This window comes from Antechinus flavipes, chromosome 2 (genome assembly GCF_016432865.1).
Source record: "Antechinus flavipes isolate AdamAnt ecotype Samford, QLD, Australia chromosome 2, AdamAnt_v2, whole genome shotgun sequence".
Taxonomy (NCBI): Eukaryota; Metazoa; Chordata; class Mammalia; order Dasyuromorphia; family Dasyuridae; genus Antechinus; species Antechinus flavipes.
Genome location: NC_067399.1, coordinates 492,228,399 through 492,248,072, shown reverse-complemented (window position 1 = coordinate 492,248,072; position 19,674 = coordinate 492,228,399). Strand labels below are relative to the sequence as shown.

Genomic DNA, 19,674 nt, shown 5'->3' with positions numbered 1-19,674 from the left:
TCACTGGTATAGAGAATTTCCAAGCAAGGAAACGCCTGTTACCAATGAGTCCACATCTTTTCTTCAAGAGAGGATCTTAGAGATATCTGGGCCACTAAAAGATTAAGTGACTTCTCCAGACTCATACAGCCATTTTGTGTCAGAGGCAGGTTTTGAACTCAGCTCTTCCTGGCTTCAAGGACAGTTATCTCTACTATACCTCTCACCAACCTTCATATCAGTCCTAAATTAATTTTGATTATGTATAAATATAATCCTTTCATTCCTCCACTCAAAACATTCAGTACCTGTTTATTGTGTACTGGGTAAAGCCCAAGCTTCTTTGCCTGAAAATTTGACACCAATATTGTTCAAGCTCTAACTCATATAATTCTCCATCATATATTCTACAACTCCAAAGTGAAATACTTTATTCTCCCCAAATTTGCTTGCCTCTTTTTTTCTCTATGGTTTTGGGTGTCCTTTTCCCCCTCTAGAATGCACTTCTTTTCTTTCTTTGCCTATTGAGATGGTACCACATTACAGGAAGACGTGAATATAAGGAAATACAGAAAAGAGAACATGGACTTGGTATATAAAATATAGGTTCCCCTCGACTACTGTGTACTGGCTGTGTGACCAGCATCATTTCCTTCCTACAGGTCTCAGTTTCTTCATCCATCAGATGATATGAAAGACTTTTTTTTTTTAACATTTTGTGATTATATATATTCCACCTCTTCTGTGCTGTCTCCCCTGATTTTTTTTAGTCAGTAATGACCTTTCCCCCCCTTGAATCTCATATAACAGCTTGTTTTCACATCTTGAGTATATTCTTTTCTAATTATTATGTATTCTGGTTTCTTCTGCATGTTCCATATCTACCACTAGCTCATAATATTTATGAGGATAGGGATATTTTTATGGTTGCTCATTTTAAAGTCATGTTCAATTCTTCATGATCTCATTTGGAGTTTTCTTGGCAAAGATATTGGAGTAGCTTGCCATTTCCTTCTCCAGTTCATTTCACAGGTGAGGAAACTGAGGCAAGCTAAATTACATGACTTCAGCTAATAAGTATTAGATGGGATTTGAACTCAGATCTTCCTGACTCTAAGACCATCACTTTAACCATTGTACCATGTAAATATCCCAAAGGCAGGATAGGATCTTATTGAAACTTTTCAGCCCTTACCCTTTAGTATAGCATTGAACACTGTAGACACAGGATTCTTAAATTTGAATTTATTTAATTTGCCTTTCTGCTTAGTACCAGTGATAAGGAAAAACCCAGTTTGCCAAGCCAAATACTTCCTCCCTAGATTATTAATATAAGCAGAAGAAAGCAGATACTGATGCCTTTTCCTTTTGAGATGCATCAAGTGATATCAACCACACAGAGACACTGAGTATTTCTTCCAGAAGTCATCACTTCAAGTCAAGTCACCATCTTCAAGTAGCTTTGAATGCCTGCTATGCTTGACTCTCATCAGTTCCACACAGATAACACTGATACAGGTAAGTCAGGCCATCTAAAAATACTATACCAGCCCTCGTAGCAGACATTGTAACAATCAAGCTTAGGCCCAGTTTTTTTTTGTTTGTTTTTTTTACTCATTCCTCTGCTTTCCCTTGCCTCCCCATTCCCCCCTTTCCCTTGTCTTCCCATTCCCTTGCTTTCTCTTGTCTCCCCATTTCCCTGCTTTCCCTTGTCTCCCCATTTCACTGTTTTCCCCTGTCTCCCCTTTCCTCTGCTTTCCCTTGTTTCCCCATTTCTTTCTTTTCCCTTATCTACCCATTTTCTTTTTTTCATTGTTCCCTGTTCTTTACCTATCCTTTTTCTTCTCCTCAAAAACCAACATCCCACTCCTCTTACCTTTGAAAAATGGGCAGATTTTCCACACAGTAGCAGCTCCTTCCCGATTGTACTGACCCAAAGCCAATTCCATGTAGAACAAAGGCATCCCAGCAATGATGAGGAACAGGGTATATGGGATTAGGAAAGCGCCTATAAGACATACAGAGAGAATTTACTACCTATGATTCAGGTTAACTTCCACCTTGAACATTTATTACCTTTCTCATTTGAATACCAGAATTTTCCCTAGTCATGCTAAAAGAACTCAAGATTTGATAATTAATTAAGACAAGCCTTATGCCAAGGAGAGACAATGTGGTACTGTAGAAAGACCTCTGCATCTACTATCAGAGGACCTAGGTTAGAATTCTATTTTTTTCTTTCACTATCTGTGTGACCTTAGACAAGTCACTTCTTTAGAATTTTGCTGCTTTGTTTTCTAAACTGTGGATAGCTGGAGCTGTTACACAAGGCAGAGACAGGTTTTAAAGATCAAATAGCAGTTTATTTAATCACTTTCTCAGTGAGGAATACAGTTCGCAAACTGAAGTTCTCCTGGACAGGTGACCTCTTCCTTTTGTAGGAAAGGTAAAGAGTTTATGCACAAATCATAAATGGGAAGGAAGGGGAAATACAATGCAATCATTTTCAGTGGCTGAGTAGTTTCCCATAACAAGTCCATGAATGCAGGACAATAAGAGTATTCTCCAGATCTGTGGGAATAGTTCATAAGTGATTATTTCAAACCATTGTTACTTGGTGGGGGGACAGAACCAGATTTTTGTGATGGGAACAGATTCTATAATCTTTAATTCACTTCACTTAACATACAGAAGATTGTTATCAAGAACTGGTTGATCATTTCAAACTGTATTCTAACACTTTGTCTCCCAAGTCAGAAAAGGAAGATCTGAGAAATCTATTAGTGTATTCATTACACATATCATATAGATAATTATGAAAATCATAATAATTTTTCCTCATCCTCATTTGGAAAATGAGGAAAATGAACTAGAGAGCTCTAATGACACTCCAGATTTCTCTATCTGATCCATTAAACCATATGTCTACACAAAATATCACCCATAAAGATACTAGCTCTGGCACTGCTTTAGGAAGATCAAACTATGGCCATGTCTGTCAATATTGGGACCCTCCAATGTGAGGGAGCATAATATTCTATTTATCGGTGATGGTGGTGGTTTAAGGATAGTAATTCTTATATAGTCCTTATATAGTAATCCAAATATAACCTGCTTCTTATATTTCTAGAGACTTTTTTATTCCCAGTGTCAGATGCTCCCAGAAGATGATGGGATCAAGAAAAGGAACTATGGCCCAAATCCCTGAATACCACAGATATCCATTGCTCTGGTATCCTCAAGGCCAGTTTGTCTGGCTCTAGATTACCCTGCCCTCCTACTAATTCTCACCTGGTTCATTCAAGATACAAGACAATGTTCTTCTTTTGCCCAAATGGAGGCATGATTTGTGCCCCATTCATTAGTGCCCTTTCACAAAATGTGAGGCAAGTGTTTCAATTAGGCCTGCTATGGCTCCAAATAAGGGGATCCCTCTATACAGCCTTCCTTCAAAATAAGAATTTAAACTTATGCCATCATATGAAGTATTCTGTCTGTCTTGGGAACAGAGAATAGAAAGGATAAGTAGCAGGAGGATGATAAAAAAAAATATGATTTGTCAAACATCTAATAAGAGGACAAAAAATCATAAAAACTTACTGATGGAAAGATGATGTTACTGACTCACTTTCAGTAAAGCAGGTATTTAGAGTGGAATTTTCTTTTTTTAACCCTAGATTGAAGATAGGCTGTCCTGGGTCATCCATGTATATTCTTTTTAGTTCCAGCTTTTGTGAGACCCACCACTGACCAGGGCATAAAGTCAGTCCACAGTCTTGGAAGAGAGTGAAGTTAATTAATCCATGACATTAAGTCTTAGGCTTGGCTTTAAAGGCACAGGACATTCCTTACTAAGCTTGCCTGCCACAAGTTTCTAAAAGAAAAAAAGGATTAGGATTCCCTCAGTTGAAGCTTTTGACAGACCAAAAGGGAAGACCAGAACTTTACAAAAGGCACCAGGACACTGTCTGAAAACCTTCACAGAGGAAGGGAGGGGATAAACATTTATATAAAGTCTGTTATGTGCCACACACTGAGCTAAGAGTTTTACAAACATATTATTTGATTCTCAGAACAACTCTGAGGTTGTTTCCCATTTTACAGATGAGGAAACTGAGGTAAACAGAAATTAAGTGGCTTGATCAGAGTCGCAGTCAACAGTGGTTGAGACTGGATTTAAACTCAGGCTTTCATGAGTTCAGATCTAGTGTTGAGGCAAATTAATCTGGAGCCAGTGAGTGGCTTCAATCCCAGCAAAAAACAAAACAAAACAAAACAAACCATATACTAGCAGCAAATATGACCGATCTATTGTAAATTGAACACCTCTCTTAAATACCAATCCTGCCCAGACCACTAACAAGTGACCAAAACAAAGGATTTCACTCCCCCTTCCCCAAATTAGGAAAACAACTTTACATAATCTAGTTCCAAAGCTCAAAGTAGACCTTGACAGAATCAAGAATTGATTGAAAAATAGAAACACACTCTCTGAGTGTTGCTGTTTAAAAAGAGAGAGCCTTAATAATCCCTCCTCCCAGCTCCCTCATTTTACAGATAAGAAAGCAGTCCTAGAAAGTGATTTATCCAAGGTCACAGACCCATATAATATGAAAGACAGAATGAATCCCAGGTCACCTGACTCCCATTCCTATGCTTTTATTCCTCCCTCTCCCCCCAGTTTTTGGATATATTTGATTTCAGGAACTAAAGATTTTCAACACCACACCCATGGAAAAAACATAGAGTCAGCCAATATTTACCAAACAAAGGACCAAAATCCATCATAGATTTAAAGTTAGAAAGGGCCTTAAAGGTCATTAAATCCAATCCCCTCATTTTAATGATAAGCCATGAAGGACCAGAGAAAGGTTTTCAGGATTGGTGCCTAAAACGTCTGCCTCCAGATCCAGGATTCTTTCCCCCATATCTTTCTCAGATTGTATGACCTAGAGTAAAACTTCCCTCCTCCTTATCCTGATGCACTCCAGTTCTGAGAAACTCAAATTTCCTTCCATTTAGTAATAAATAGGAGACAGGGATCCCCCTGCCTTAGACCCAAATGAGTTCTCCTTTCTTAACTTAAAAAAAAAAGTTAGTCTGCTAAACAACTCAGGCTCAAATCTTGATTCTACTATATATTAGCAGTGTGACCTATTGCTCTGAATAACAGCACCATCCTCCTGGTACCTGCCTCCTGGCTATTCCATAAACAAGAGACATCTCCTGTCTCTGGGAATTTTCTCTGGCTGTCCCTTATGCCTAGGACATTCTTCTTCTGCTGCTTAGATTATTGAACTCCCTGGCATTCTTTAAGTTCCACTTAAAACTCCACCTTCTACAGGTAACCTTCCAGCCCCTCTTATTTCTAATTCTTCCCTCTGTTGATTATTTATTATATGTCCTGATTATAGCATGCTTTATCTATATTTCTTTATAACTGTCTCATTACCTTCCCCATTAGATTTTGCCTCAGTATATCCCCAGAGCTTGACGCTTAGTGCTTAGTGCCTAGTATACGATAGACATTAAAAGAATGTTTACTGATTGATTAACTCAGAAACAAGTCACTTTATCTTCTTGAACTCTGGTTTCTTCATATGAAAAATGAAAAATAATGAGTTTCATGACCTACTTCAAAGGAATATTATAAGAAAAATGTTTTGTATTATAAAAATGTCAGTTATTTTTTGTTCTCAATATAGGACGCTGATCCCCAGCAATGAAGAAGTTAGCCTGGAATTAAAATGTTTCTTTATCATTCATAAGATTATAGATTTAGAGCTGGTAAAAAACATAAATCTGAAATCTTCATTTTAGAAATAAGGAAACAGTGGCCCAGTACTATTAACTGATTTGCCCAGAGAAATAGCCAGTAGTGCCTGAGGCAGGATTTGAGCTCAAGTATTCCATGCCCTGCCTGATTCAGTCCACTGTATTACCTTCCTTTAAAGAATTGCCATGTCAGAATTAGAAGGGACCATCTAATTAAACCGAGCTCTTTATTTGACAGAGTAGGAAGTTGATCACATTTCACATGGATTATTAAAATGGCTTCCTAATTTGTCTCCCTAATCAAATTTTCCCTTTCTCTAGTTTGTTTTCTACCAAGCTGCAAAAATGATTTTCCTGAAACAGAGATCTGACTCTGTCATTCCTCTGCTCAAGAAATTCCAATGATTCCCTTTGGGAGCAGATATGAACTCCTCTGTTTGTCATTTAAAATTCTTCACAGCCATATGAATGTAATGGCATATTCCTATGTTGTAGAAAATGATGTGTGAGTTAGAGACAGAAAATCATGCAAAGATCTACATAAATTGATGCAGAGTGAAGTAAATAAAGTCAAGAAAACATATACAGTAACTACAACAGAAATGGAAAGAACAACCACACACCCAAAAATCAAAAGTGAATGTCACCAAACTATAGGGATCACAAATCCCTATGAAGAGATATAATGAAGAAATATAAGAACAACCCTCCACACACACACACACACATGCACACACCTCTTCATGGAGTGAGAAGTCTACATATTATATATCCTCTTTTTTTCCAGAATTTTTCAATTATTGATCAATTGTGCTAATTTTTCCCCTCTAAAAACACAAATCAAAACATTATTTGTCATATGAGATGCTTCTCTGGGAGGGAAAGGAAGAGAGATGCTAAAGATAACTATGATGACATAACTAATAGAAAATATCAACAAAAACTTATTTAAAATATTCTTTACAACTTGACCTCTTTCCTACCTTTCTAGCCTCATTTCACATTATGTCTCTTCACAATTCTCTGATCCAATGGCACTGGCCGCCTTTCTGTTCCTCGCATGTCTGAGATATACCCCCTTCTTCCCTCTGCTTTTTGGCTTCTTTCATTGTCTTCAAGACTCATCTTTAGCACCATCTTCTGATGAAGCCTTTCTTCATCTCCTTTATTTTGTTGATATTTTGAGTCCCCCTTCTGAAAAATCAACTTATGTCTATTTGACATATAGCTATATCAGCACACATGTCTGACAGAATATAAACTGCTTCAGTGCAGAACTGCTTTGCTTTGATCTTCATATCCCTAGCTCTTAGATTTAATTGAAGATTGGTCTCCGAGTCAGGATGACCGTGTCACATACTGGATTGTGACAACTACGGTCCACGGCCCAGATGGGGCAGCTGAGGACGTTTACCCCCCTCCCCAGGGCTATGAAGTTTCTTTATTTAAAGGTCCACAAAACAAAGTTTTTGTTTTTACTATAGTCCGACCCTCCAACAGTCTGAGAGACAGTGAACTGGCCCCCTATTTAAAAAGTTTGAGGACTGCAAATGATTTAACCTTTTAGTACCCCAATCAGCTCTCTATGACTTTAAATGGCAGAGAAAGGATTCAGCTGCATTGGTAGAAGGAGTTTCCTCAGTAGGAGATCTGAAATCATAGATCTGGTGCTAAAAAGAAATGACAAAAAGCCCATGCACTAATAAATGCTTGTGGTCTGATTAGAACACACAGGAGTGAAGAGATTTGCCTAAATTCACACAGTTAGTAAATGGCAGGTCTTTCTGCTCCAGGTCTGCAGCTCTTTTCCAGCCTGGCAGACAGCCTGCTGCAGCTTCTCCTGAGAGAACCACACAAGTTGAAAGAGGAAGAAGGAACAAAAGCTAGCACCTAGAGTCATAATACCTCGGGGGCACCAGAATGAGGATGGCAGGGGCTCAGCAAAGAAACTCTCAAGATTCTGTCAATAATGCAAAGACAGAAGAGGAAGTGAGCACAGTGATTAATAAAACCCACAGATAAGCCCTAAATCTTGTTTTAGCTTATGATTTCAATCTTCTGCCCCCACAAAATCTCACAATGCTACTTCATTGCACAGTGCTGCATTGACAGGTTGGAAGCTCAAGTGAGATAAACAATGTAATAAGGCTTTGAAAACTGCAAAATTCTGTACAAGCATAAGAGGCTATCTTTACTTACTTAACAATTTGAGTTGTTAAAAAATGGAAAACACACATTTATAAAAGAGTGAATTCTCTAAGGCCTTGGGAACAACTATTGAATCATAGAATTTAGTCTCAACTCACTCTCAACAAAAAATGCTCACCCTGACCCACTTGACAGGTGGTCTGAGAGCCTTACTTGAAAGACTAGAACTTCTTCCCCTTCCCCTATCCCAGCCAGGCAGCCCATTCTATTTCTGGACCACTCTGTTAAGATATTTTTTTCCAGAATGAAGCCTAAATTTGCCCCTTCCTGAAGTCTGTTCATTGCTCCTGGTCAAACAGAGCAAGTCTAATTAATATTTCTTCCACATGACAGGCTTTCATGTACTTGAGGACAGGTATCAGGTACCTCATCTCGATGTTCTCCTCTCCAAGTTAAAGATTCTCATTTCTTAATTTGAAATTTATGTTAAGCTTGTAGGCCCTTCACTATTCTGATTGTCCCTCTCTGGACACTATAGTTTATCAAAATACTTTCTAAAATGTATTGCCTAGAACTAAACACAATCTTCCCAATGTGGTACTTACTATAGTGTCTGACATATAGTAACTGCCTAATAAATGTGTATTTATTGATTCATCATGACAAAATAGTCAAATTGATGGAGGTTCACTTATTAAGGGTTATAGAATATAGAGCCATAAAAGATCTTAGAAATAATTTCATCTGGAAATTCTTGAATGCATAAAAATGTAATAAACAGGATTGCAAAGAAAACCAATTATACTGAAATATATTATCAAAATATTTTTAAGAGTTCATGGAACCCAAGTTATAAATCCCTAATCTAGTCCAGATCCTCTCCCTATTTCATAGACAAAAGCAATGAAAAAGTTAAGCAATTCGACCCTCTCTTGTTGTGTCATTATTGATTCAGAGGTTGTCCTAGGTGATCTTTGAGAAGCTATGAGTTCATGAAAATTTCCTTTCCTGAATTCTAAAAAACTAGTGGAAGGTTTCATAAATGACAGGACAATGACTACAAGACAAGTAGCAGAAAGAAGAAAAAAATATGCTTAAATAAAACAAAGATTGGATGACTAGCCCTAAAAAACCATAATTGTCAATAGCTACTTAGCTAACAACCAGTGAATAGAGGTTGTCAACCTTAAAATTTCAACAGCATCCTTTGCTATAATGAGGATCAAAGAAAATTGAGTAACAGGTTCAAAGTGAAAAGATACTTTGACAAAATCCCAAAGTCTGAGTGGGAACAGGAGGAATGGGGTGGAAAAGAGTTGAACTGAAAATAAGAAAATACATTAATATATTTTCAGAAAAATCCTAGAGAAACAACAATATGGCAGGAATACAGTCAGTAGGGAAGAAAAGGGATTCTGTTTTCTTCCTGGGCTTTCTACTTCAACTTCCCAGAAATCAGATCTTCCTAGAATTTGAGGCACTCACTTTGGTCACTCAATTCACTTTTCAGAGTCTTGTTTCCTCATCTGTAAAATTCAGAAGGTGGATTTCGAAGGTCCCTTCCAGCTCTAGATCTCAAATCCAATAGTCTTAAATCTCTATCATATCCAAGTATCTGGATCACTTTGCAGCCACCATAGGATGCTTACAATAATTCCTAGATCTTTTACCAAGTATGCAGAAGGTTCTGGCTCCATCATTACATTATCTTCCTCAGGCCTCACCATCTGCCAGGAATGTACTGGAAAAAGCAAATCAATTCAGAGGGAACAGATTTCCAGAAGAATATTGAAAACATGGAACTGCTCTGTAATGTGGAACAAGTATGGAAGAAGACAGAAAGATGCAATCCACCAAAGCCAAGGGAGTACTGAAGAAAACTCAAACAATATCCTATTCATCATCTGATACTGGTTAGAAGGGACTTCTTCTAAAAAAGTATGAATGGCTGAGCTCAAGTACTACTCCTTCTGTATGCCCATACTGAACTCGCAAACATAAGCATGTATGCAATCACATGCACCAACTAATTCAAATTAGAAAGGACCTCAGAAGTCATCAGTTTTATAGAGGTGAATACTTAAAACAGAGATTTTTTCAGCTACTTGTCCAAAGTCATAATGTTAATAAATAGTAGAATCAAGCGTTGAATCCAGGTCCTCTGGCTTTAAATTCAGTGCTCTTTTCACTGTCATAATACCTAAGCATGAATGTCTAAAAAACTTAGAACTATAAACCTCTTCTTCTTCAAAATATATTAGGCAGGGTCTTACTTCCATAAAATAGTTGTCTTTCTGGATTAAGCCCATTCTTAAAAGGCATATCCTCTTTAGGAAACTGATTTCATCTTTGTGGGTTTCAGCTTCCTCAACTCTAAAATAAGAGGACTAGATGAGATCATCTCTAAGATTCTATGATCATCGGTCTAAATTCATTTATCAGTGGTTTTCCTCTAGGAAATCTAAGAAGAGACTTTGATGTAGGAATTCTGAATAATGGAAAAGGAATAAGAATAATGAAGGAAAGATGTAGTAATGTCTGGAAGTGAAAGGAAGGAAGCTCCTCCCTGGGTTCCCAATAACACTGCTGGCAATACTTATTCTTCTTAAGGTAAAACCAATCACCAGTAACAGGTTTCTAAAAAACTTAGGAGTTTAAGACAATGAGGAACCCATGAATTGCATTCAAAACACTTAGTGAAAGTACAGAGAAATAAAACTTTAGTCAAATTAATTTAATTTTACTTAGGCACTCTAAACACATCTCCTAGTTGCAAATGAAGTCTTTCAGCTCTAGAGGTATAATAGGAAAATCTTAGGAGACCTGAGTTCCAATTCACAGTGTAGTACTAACTTCCAATATGTACTTAAATATGTCATATTTTCTTCTTTTTTTATGAGGATTAGTGTATTCAGTAACCTCTTAGATTTCTTCCAACTCTGCTATTCTAGATCCTTAGCAAAGAAAGATAATACTTTGTAAGAACCTCCCCGCCCAGAGTTGATAAGTGGTGAACTCCAAGAGTCACCCCCTAATAGGATACAAAATTTGGGATCACAGGGAACCTCCAAAGGGCTACCTTTTACCAGTACAGATTTGCCTGTCTGGTTGTTTTATATATTACATTTTATTCTCTCAAATGTCCTTATACCAAGTCAAAATACCTCAAAATACAAGCCCATTTTTGGATGGGGAGGGAACTCCAGGGAAACTGGACCATCACCGTGTTTATTTGACACATTTTTTCAGTGTTGTATGAATCTGCCTAGTAAACAGTGAGTTTTGGATGAATAACATAGGATAAGGTGACTGCTACCAGCCCTGATCTGGGGTGGTGGGCATAAACAATCCTGCTTCTTGAGGTGAAAAAACCTGGTACACTTCATCTTGAAAAATCTCCTATTTTTGCTTTTTGTTTTTTTGATCAGATTTGGAACACAGAAAGTTGGAATGAGCTCAATCACCACATCTTGATGATCATAGCAGCCAGCCCCTCAGATCTGGCCTCAGAAGCAAACATGATACAGAGAAAAGGGCTCTGGAGGGTCAAGCTCTCTCTGGGTTTACCCCCCTACTTCTGTCATTTATTACCAATGTGGTCTTGAGCAAGTCATTTAAATCTGCAAAATTACAAAGATGTACTAGACAGTCTCAGGAATCTCTTCTAGCTCACATCCCAGCTCTAAAGCTAGACTCCTCTAATTGAAAAGTTCAGCATCTGCAGCTTTACAGACTTCTTTTACTAGGCTGGATGAAGTAAAGAGTCTCCCGCTAGGAGAGAGGATGCCCTGAATTTACAACATACTTTATAGTTGCCAGCACACTTCCATATCATGAATTTGTGGTATTGTCAAGGAAAGATTACTACAGATCCAAAAACTAGGTGCATACTGCTTGCCAAAAGTCACAGAATGGTAATCTTTATTGTTATTCCAGAACTTCATCTCTTCAATTACTGTCTGATCCTTTTTTTCCTTTTCTTCTTTTATTTTTTATGTAGCATCACTAATCTCAAGTGGGAAGGGACTTTAGAGGTCATCTAGTACAGCCCCTTCATTTTAAATGGTTCATCCAGATAAAGAAGTTTGTCCAAAGTCACACATAATAAGAGGGAGAGCCGGAATTGAATTCAGATCCTTTAACTCTCAACCCAGTAGTCTTTCCACTATCCCACATTGTTCTCTTTATATTATCTTAGGCCTTTATTCTTTTTCCTACTAAGATGGTAGTCATCCCACTCATTCATGCATTCTGTCATTTCACTTAACCATGTGCTAGGTATTGCACTAGGAAAGCCAATACTATAGCCCCAGGAATAAGCCTATTCACAAGACTACACTTACTATACCCTCTGCAAGGTCAAACATAAAGTTCTCTTTTCAATATGTCCTCTACAGGAAGGAAATTTCATAAAAATCCGCCCAACTTAGGAAGAGTGATCCCATCCTGGCAGCTGGACACAATGACCCAGTCATGTTTCCCTCTTCCTGATAGATCAGTGATTCCCAGGCAGTGAAAGTGCAGGGTGTTGAATAAAGCTTAATTAATGGGGAGGGAGGGCTATTGCATTAGTAGCAAACATACTTTTGTACTTTCCAATCTTGTCTGAGTTAGTTTTCTTTGGAAGCACTTGGAACATAGTTCCACAGAAAAAAACTATATACCCAATAAAAATCCCTTTAAACTTGCATGAACACTATGCCCTTTGGGAAGATGTTTAGGCAGGTAGGTGCTCAATAATTCATTCAGAAAATATTTAGCTGGGAGCTCCAACTATTGGCATCTTGTTATTTCAAAATATCCTGCAGTCAATGCCAGAAAGAACAACTGGACTTGGAGAGGCTGCCATGTTACTATTGGCATGGAGCATTGTAGCGAGAGCCTGTGGGCATGGGTTGAGGCAGGTTTACACATAAGGTAACAGTGCCCTCCAATGCTGCCTCAAAAACTGTCTAGACTCAGACTGGTAAAGTCTGAAAGGATTTTGCAGATCATCTATTCCAGCTCTCTTCATTTTACAGATAAGGAAACAAATCCCCAGTGAGAAAGAAAGGTCTTTACCTAAGATCAACCAAATAGAGTGCGAGATCTGGGACTAGAACCCACATCCCCAGACTTCCAGGTTAAAGTTTTTGTTTGTTTATTTGTTTTTCTCTAGGTCACCATTTTAAAAAGACCTGATATGAAAATTCATTTGAATAAATTTTTTGCTTCATTAGCATCATATTCAACAAATCCTGAGGCATAACTAGGACTGGGAGGAAGGCTTAGTCCCAAGAATATTCTCAAAATGGTCTACAGATTGATGGCCCTTTACCATACCTCAAAGAAGTCATAGAGGGGCAGGGAAAGAACTGGTCTGGAAGAGGACAAGGGAACAGGATCATGAATCGACAAGGATTAAGGGGGAAGAAGGAGGAAATATTTGATTCCCCTCTTTCTATTGGGAGAATTGTCTGTGAATCATCCCCTTCATAATTAGTGAAACGTTCCTAAGTGTCTCTCAATTAGCAGTTCTCTATTTCTCTTTGCTTTCCTATTGCTACCCCGCCCCAAAATATTCCCCTCAAGTCAAATTTGTCTATTTCACTGTCCCTCAAACACAGTATATGCTTGAAGCATACTATACTTTGACTTTGCCTCATAAGTTCTCTATTCTTCTCTGCTCCCTTCATTATTGTGTCCTGCACATGGTAGGCAATCAATAAATGTTTGTTGAAAACTAAAATGATAAAAGTTGAAAAGTTTCACTACAAAATTCCACTCAAAGCCTTATTGGTCATAGTGTCAAGGAGTAAATAGAGATGATTGAATGCCAGAAGTGTTGCTGCTATAAAAAAAAATTAAATACTCTTTTAAAACAGCACTGAAGATCTTTTAACTAATAAGAGATAAGGGTGTCAAGCACAATAATAAATGTCTGCCAAATGAACAAAATGTTTGTTTGTTAAGATATGATCTATAGTAGTCAAAGGTGCTGATATGAGTAAGAGCATTAAAAAATTTAATTCAATGTTCTGAAATCATGGCACATTGGATAAAGTGTTGGTTTTGGAGTAAGATCTGAGTTCATTTTCCATGTCTGCACTTCATACTTTTTGTAATTGGATAAGTCTTTTCTGTTTTCTAAGCTTCTTCAGCTGTAAAATGAGAGGATCACACTAAATGACCTCTAAGTTTCCTTCCATTTCTAGATCTAGACCCTATGAAGTCTAAAGATTATAAATGGTGGGATCTACCAAGATTATTTATGTTGTGAACCAATGTGTTAGATGGAAATGTTTTCCCCATCTGCAAATTGATAGCTGTTGGCTAAATGATCTCTTGGGCTGCCTTCCAGCTCTAACTTTCCGTAACAGTCTTGGACTCCCCTTCAAGAATCTTCATTCTTTTTCAGTCTTTACAAATCCATTGCTTCTTGTCCAAAGGTGAATCTATCAACAAGCATTAATTATCTAGTAAGTGCCAAGTATGAGACACAGAATTTGATTTCAGAAATAGAGTTTAAGCCTTACCTCTCACACAACCTCACTGTGTGACTCTTGGCAATGGGCTTAGTTTCAGTGCTCCCAGAAAACTCCTAAAGAAAAAAGTGATATAGAAGGTCCCCACCTGTTTTTGCCAGGGTAGGTACTTACAAGGAGCTCCCTCCACTAATGTGATCACAAGCCCAATTTAAAAAAAGAAGGAAACCAATGGACTAGTGTGATAGGTGCTGAAGAAAAAAGACAAAAATGAAACATACCCTGCTCTCAAGGAGCTTGTATTCTAGAAGAAAGTCCTACTTCATTAGGACAGAAAGACCAAATCACATAGATAAGAAAAGTGTGTGTGTGTGTGTGTGTGTGTGTGTGTGTGTGTGTGTGTGTGTGTTTCTTTAAGGTGAAGAATTGTTCAAGGTCAGGTTTTTTTTTTCCTTTGCATCCCCAGAACCTAGCACAGTGCCCACCACACAGCAGACAATAAATACTTGTTGTTTGATATGTAGAACTAGAAAATTTGCAATGATCACATTGCAAAAGTTTCATGCAGTCAGTAATAATAATTGTATTCACAAAAGAAAAAATCCTTAGCTCAGAGTTGAATAAATAGACTCCTTCATGGTCATATCATTGGACCCATAATATGAGAAGTTAAGTCAGCTAAACAGAACATTTTCCCCCTCTTCTCATGTATTCACCTGGACCAGATGCTTCAGCTGACTGTAAATAGTAGTTTTCAGCCACCAGCATCCTCTGCAGCTTCTTTCCTCTTTCTCACAATCTGGCCCACAAAAATTCCTCAGAAGGCAACAGAGGCTTGGAAGCCCAAGAAAAGCACCAGAAGGCCAGGTTGACTATCACTGGAGATCACAGATATGGCCACTTCTCTGTCCACCCAATATAACTATTTCAAAAGAATCCCCACGAGGAACCTAGAATTTAACCTTACTCTGAAGTAGACAGAGAACTCATATCCACATAAGACCAAAGAAGTCAGAGCTGGAAGGGGTCTTTGAAAGCAGTAATTCCATCTTGTCCCTCATTTTTCTGAGAAGAAATTTAAGAGTCTGGACAGAAAGCCTGACTTTCCCAAACTCTGCTTGGGTAGTAAAAAGATTTAGTTAGGAACCCCTGTCTTCTGACTTCAAAGATCTTATTAGACTAATGTCTATCTAACTTTGCTCACATCTTCCTGACTCAGCAGTGGAGAGCCTTAGAATTCCTATTCAATAAATCATTAAGGCCAGATCCTTTAAATAATTACATCTATTTCCTACCTTGTAGGAGAAACAGAAGACTACTTCAGATGCCAACACAACATTGAATAGGCAATTAAATGGCCTTGCAAGATGTGGAAGTGAAACTGTAAGGATTCAAAACAAAATCTTTAACAATTATCATTATATGCAAATTTTCCTCCCTAGTGTATGTCCACAGTTGTCCTATGTCAGTTCTCAAAGATGATATCAGCTTTTACAATCAGGGTGACTTCCGGTGTTATGGGATTTTGAGCTGAAAGGAACCTTAGCTATCTATCTATCCATCTATCTATCTAGAGAGAGAGAGAGAGAGAGAGAGAGAGAGAGAGAGAGAGAGAGATGGCCTCTCAGCTATGATTGCTGAGTGAAGAATTGAAGGCAGGAGTGACAAGGGGACAAAAGTCTGGATCTGGGGAAAGTACCATCCATTAATATTTGCACCATATATTGACTTCACATATCTATTTGCAGCAACAGGAAGAATTTAGTTTGCAAAAGTTGTTCACTTTCATTTTCAGACTGTCATCATCTAAAGCACATAGTTCATTTTACAAAGAAACTGAGTCCCACCCTCTTACACTACTCAATAAGGGATGGTTTTCAAGAGACTCAAAACCAAGATTCTTTCTGCACTCCTGCCCCTACCACTCAGGCTTTCTACTCTCCAAAGTTTTCCCCAGACTAAATCCTATACTACTAAGCAGAAGTCTGAATTCACCTCAACTCTGATTCAGGAGATACCACAGCCAGACATTTTTAGCCTTAGACAGAGAGCAGGAGTAAAACTCTTCACATCAGGACTCATTTTCCTTCCATCTTCCCCCAAAGAAGCTAGATCTGGCTTCCACTATCCGTTACAACCCCCCAAACCTGAATGCTCTCTTTCCCCTATGTTCCTTGCATCTTCCTTCGTGCAGAGAAAAGGATCTTGAGTGTGCTCCTAGATGTTCATCACTTAAGTCCTCAGCCATAGACTGGATTGTATCTCAGACCCAAAATTTCCTGATTTGCTGCTCTTTGGAGCAAGTTAATTTCACATGCCTTTCTCAAGATAGGTCTCTAGTTTAGTAAAAGTGTATTCTCTCCTAATCTCCTCCCAAATACTTCCTTATCCTTAACTTTCCAACTCCAGTTTATTGACTGCAGGCTACAGCCCGCTGGCAGACTTAGAATTCATAATTGAGAAACAGGCGGAGGGTGGGAGCAGGGAGTAGGAGCACCTTTTACTGCTACGAACCAGAACCCAGATTCGGAGTGCGGAGGGGGTTGGGGGGAGAGGAAGGTAGAAGCGCGCAGGAACCTGGAGCTGGATTCTCGGTAAGCCTAATGATTTCTCACTTGCTACTCAGCACTCCCCACTTCCCAGTTTCCACTGTCTCAGAGATCCCAGATAGGGTTCCTTGTCCTGCCTGGCTGAGCTATGCGGTTTTTTTTTTTTTTCTTTTTTCTTTTTATGAACTCTGCTCTCAATGCCTGTGCGTTCAACTCACAGTTTTTCCAGAACCCTGGCTCCAATCTTGCCGTGCGCGCCTGTCCCACTCTATCCATAGCACCAAGCTAAGTTTCGGTACCCAGGGATTTTACCAGCTCTCCGTGCGCCCATGTGGGCCGCAAGTATCCATGCGCCTAGTGTCCCGCATGCCCTCAACTTCCACCCATCTGTGCGCCCACAGTAAAAGCCCCCACCGTGCGCTGGGTATCTCACCGCCACCATTCTTGTAGCAGAGGTAGGGAAAACGCCAAACGTTGGCCAGGTCCACCGCAAAACCGATCACGGACAGGAGAAAATCGATCTTCTTGCCCCAGGTCTCTCGGGGTTGCGAATCCCCGCCTCGGGGCGCAAGGACGCACTGAACCCCGTTCTGCTTCTTCACCAACACTAGTTCCACAGCTTTCCGAGTGGGTTGCAGAGGTGACGGTGATTGGAGCTGCTGCTGGGGCTGCTGGTTCCTCAGTTGCCCAGGACCCTGGCCAGCCCCGCTGCACTCTGGCTGCACCTGCGGATTCATTCGGGCCGGGAGCATGGACGCGACCGGGATCGGACTAGACTATCCGGGTTCGAGTTCCAGCCGGAGCCGGGGCGGGCGGTGGCTCTGCTTAGACAAAAGGGAAGGAAGAGAGGGAGGAGAGACGGGCGGTCACCGGAGCCGTTCCGCCTTGTAGGGGGCCTCTCCTCGGACGGAACCGGGTCCTGGAGATGGAGTACTGAACGCGAGAGATGAGAAAAAAATCAGAGAAAGGGATAGGGTACCACTTCTACTGAGGAAGTTTGAAAACAGATATCGTAGTCAAGTCCGGGTTAAATGGACCCCATAGGTAAAAAGCTGGAGAGAGTGACCCGAGGTCCGGGTCCCGAACAACTGCCCTGTCCCTCTACAGCAGAGGAAGAGAGTCAGGGAAAAGACTTCCTAAACCCTGGCTTCTTTGATCGCATAGCTTAAAAGGTGTCCCTGAAAGTCTCTGGGAAGCCTGTGCTGGAGAAAGAGACACAGCGCAGGACCCACTCATAACCAGCTGAGGCTTGTGTACAGAACGTTAAGTGATACCCAATCTTTAGCCCAACTACCTCAATTCCCAAAGAATTGCACCTACTCCAGCCCTGCCCTCAGGGCCTGACTAACCTGGAGGACCAACCTCTTATCCGCGCCCCCCTTCGCTCCCCCCGCCTGAGCGAGCACAACCTCCAGCACCCTTGTCTATAAGCTGCGTCACATGCACACACTCTGCCCCTCAGTTCCAAGGCCCCCGACCCCTAGCGCTTTGTCAACATCCCTCCTTATACTCTCCCCTTCATATGCCCCTTGCATTCGCCTAAACTTGTCGTCTCCCCGTCTCTATCTCACTTTATGCCTAAATCTCACTTACTCGGTCTCTGCTTCGTTCTGTCTCGGTTTCTTTTTATCTCAGTGTCTGTCCCCCTCTTTCCCTCATATGTCTAATTTGCTCATACACATCTTGCAAACAGGACCAGTTTGAACTACCTCCACTCTACTGGGTAGCCAAGATTCCGCGCTCAGTAACTGGTGTAGTGTCCGAGAGTCTGAAATTCAAAGCAGCTTACTCCTGGGATGATGACTTGTCCGGTTTGTGCTTCTTTCTCCTGTGTTCCAAGCCCCCTTGATGAGCTCCCTTCTTCTGTGTTCCCAGCCCCCCGTGTCCACCTCCCCTCGAGGTCAGCAAGAGTCAGGTGCAGTCCCTGGCTCTGCCTGGTTAGTTCTGATCTCGAAGGGAGGAGGGCGGGCTGATGATAATGTAGCCTGAGCCCTCAGGTAACGCATCGATTGCATTAGAAAGTTCTCAGTCCTGGCTCGGTCTGGAGCCTGTTAGAGCTAATGGGGACTGACAGCGCTGCGGAGAGATGGGGACACGGAATGGACTTCACCGAACCCCGGGATCCCCACATCTCTGATCACAAGCCACTCAAAGTGGTAGTCTTTGGTGCCTCCGCATTTCAGGGTGCCAGTGTCTCGACTCCTAGCGTAGGGCACTGAACCTTGCCTGGACATCTGGCGCAGTGAAATGCCCGAAAGCTCGGGAAGGAGAAGTATTAGTGGCGGTGGGGGCTGGAGGAGCCTGGATACTTAGCTGGGATCTCTGGGACTTGAGTCCCAAGACAAATAGACACTGATTTTAAACATTAAAGAAAGGAAAGCGAAATCCCTCCTTGCGAAACAGGAGCGGAAGCTCGAAGACAGAAATGTGGGGATACAAGGCAGAAGATGACAAGCAAAGGACAAGAGAAAGAAAAATTGGGATTTTGTGGGTAGAGCTCTGGGTTTAGAATCGAGTTCCAAACATGGATTCAAACTTCCTTCGAGTACTTCCTATTTACTGCATATGACCACTAAAAAGTTACAACTTCTCATAATCTCAATTTCCTCACCTGTGAAATGGGAGTGATTGCTCTTCCATCTCTTTGATAATGTGACAAAAAGGCTTTTATTAAAAATCTAGAGCAGATAGACTTCCACTGCCAAAGCCATACATGACATAACAAAGATTAAAATTGTTTTACAATTTTCTCCAATAAG

The 19,674-nt window shown here is 40.2% G+C and overlaps 1 protein-coding gene across 1 annotated transcript in view; it reads right to left on the bottom strand.

Annotated features, from left to right (window-relative positions):
* SLC6A2 (solute carrier family 6 member 2) overlaps window positions 1-17,922 on the bottom strand; it is a 55,895-nt gene extending 37,973 nt beyond the window's left edge. Inside the window, exons 1-2 of the mRNA XM_051979867.1 lie at window positions 17,349-17,922; window positions 1,856-1,987 (exon numbers count right to left, since the gene is read on the bottom strand). Of these exons, the coding sequence (XP_051835827.1) occupies window positions 1,856-1,987; window positions 17,349-17,667 (451 nt within the window). The 5' untranslated portion in view covers window positions 17,668-17,922. The remainder of the gene's footprint in view (window positions 1-1,855; window positions 1,988-17,348) is intronic.
* Between the last annotated feature and the right edge of the window lie 1,752 nt (window positions 17,923-19,674).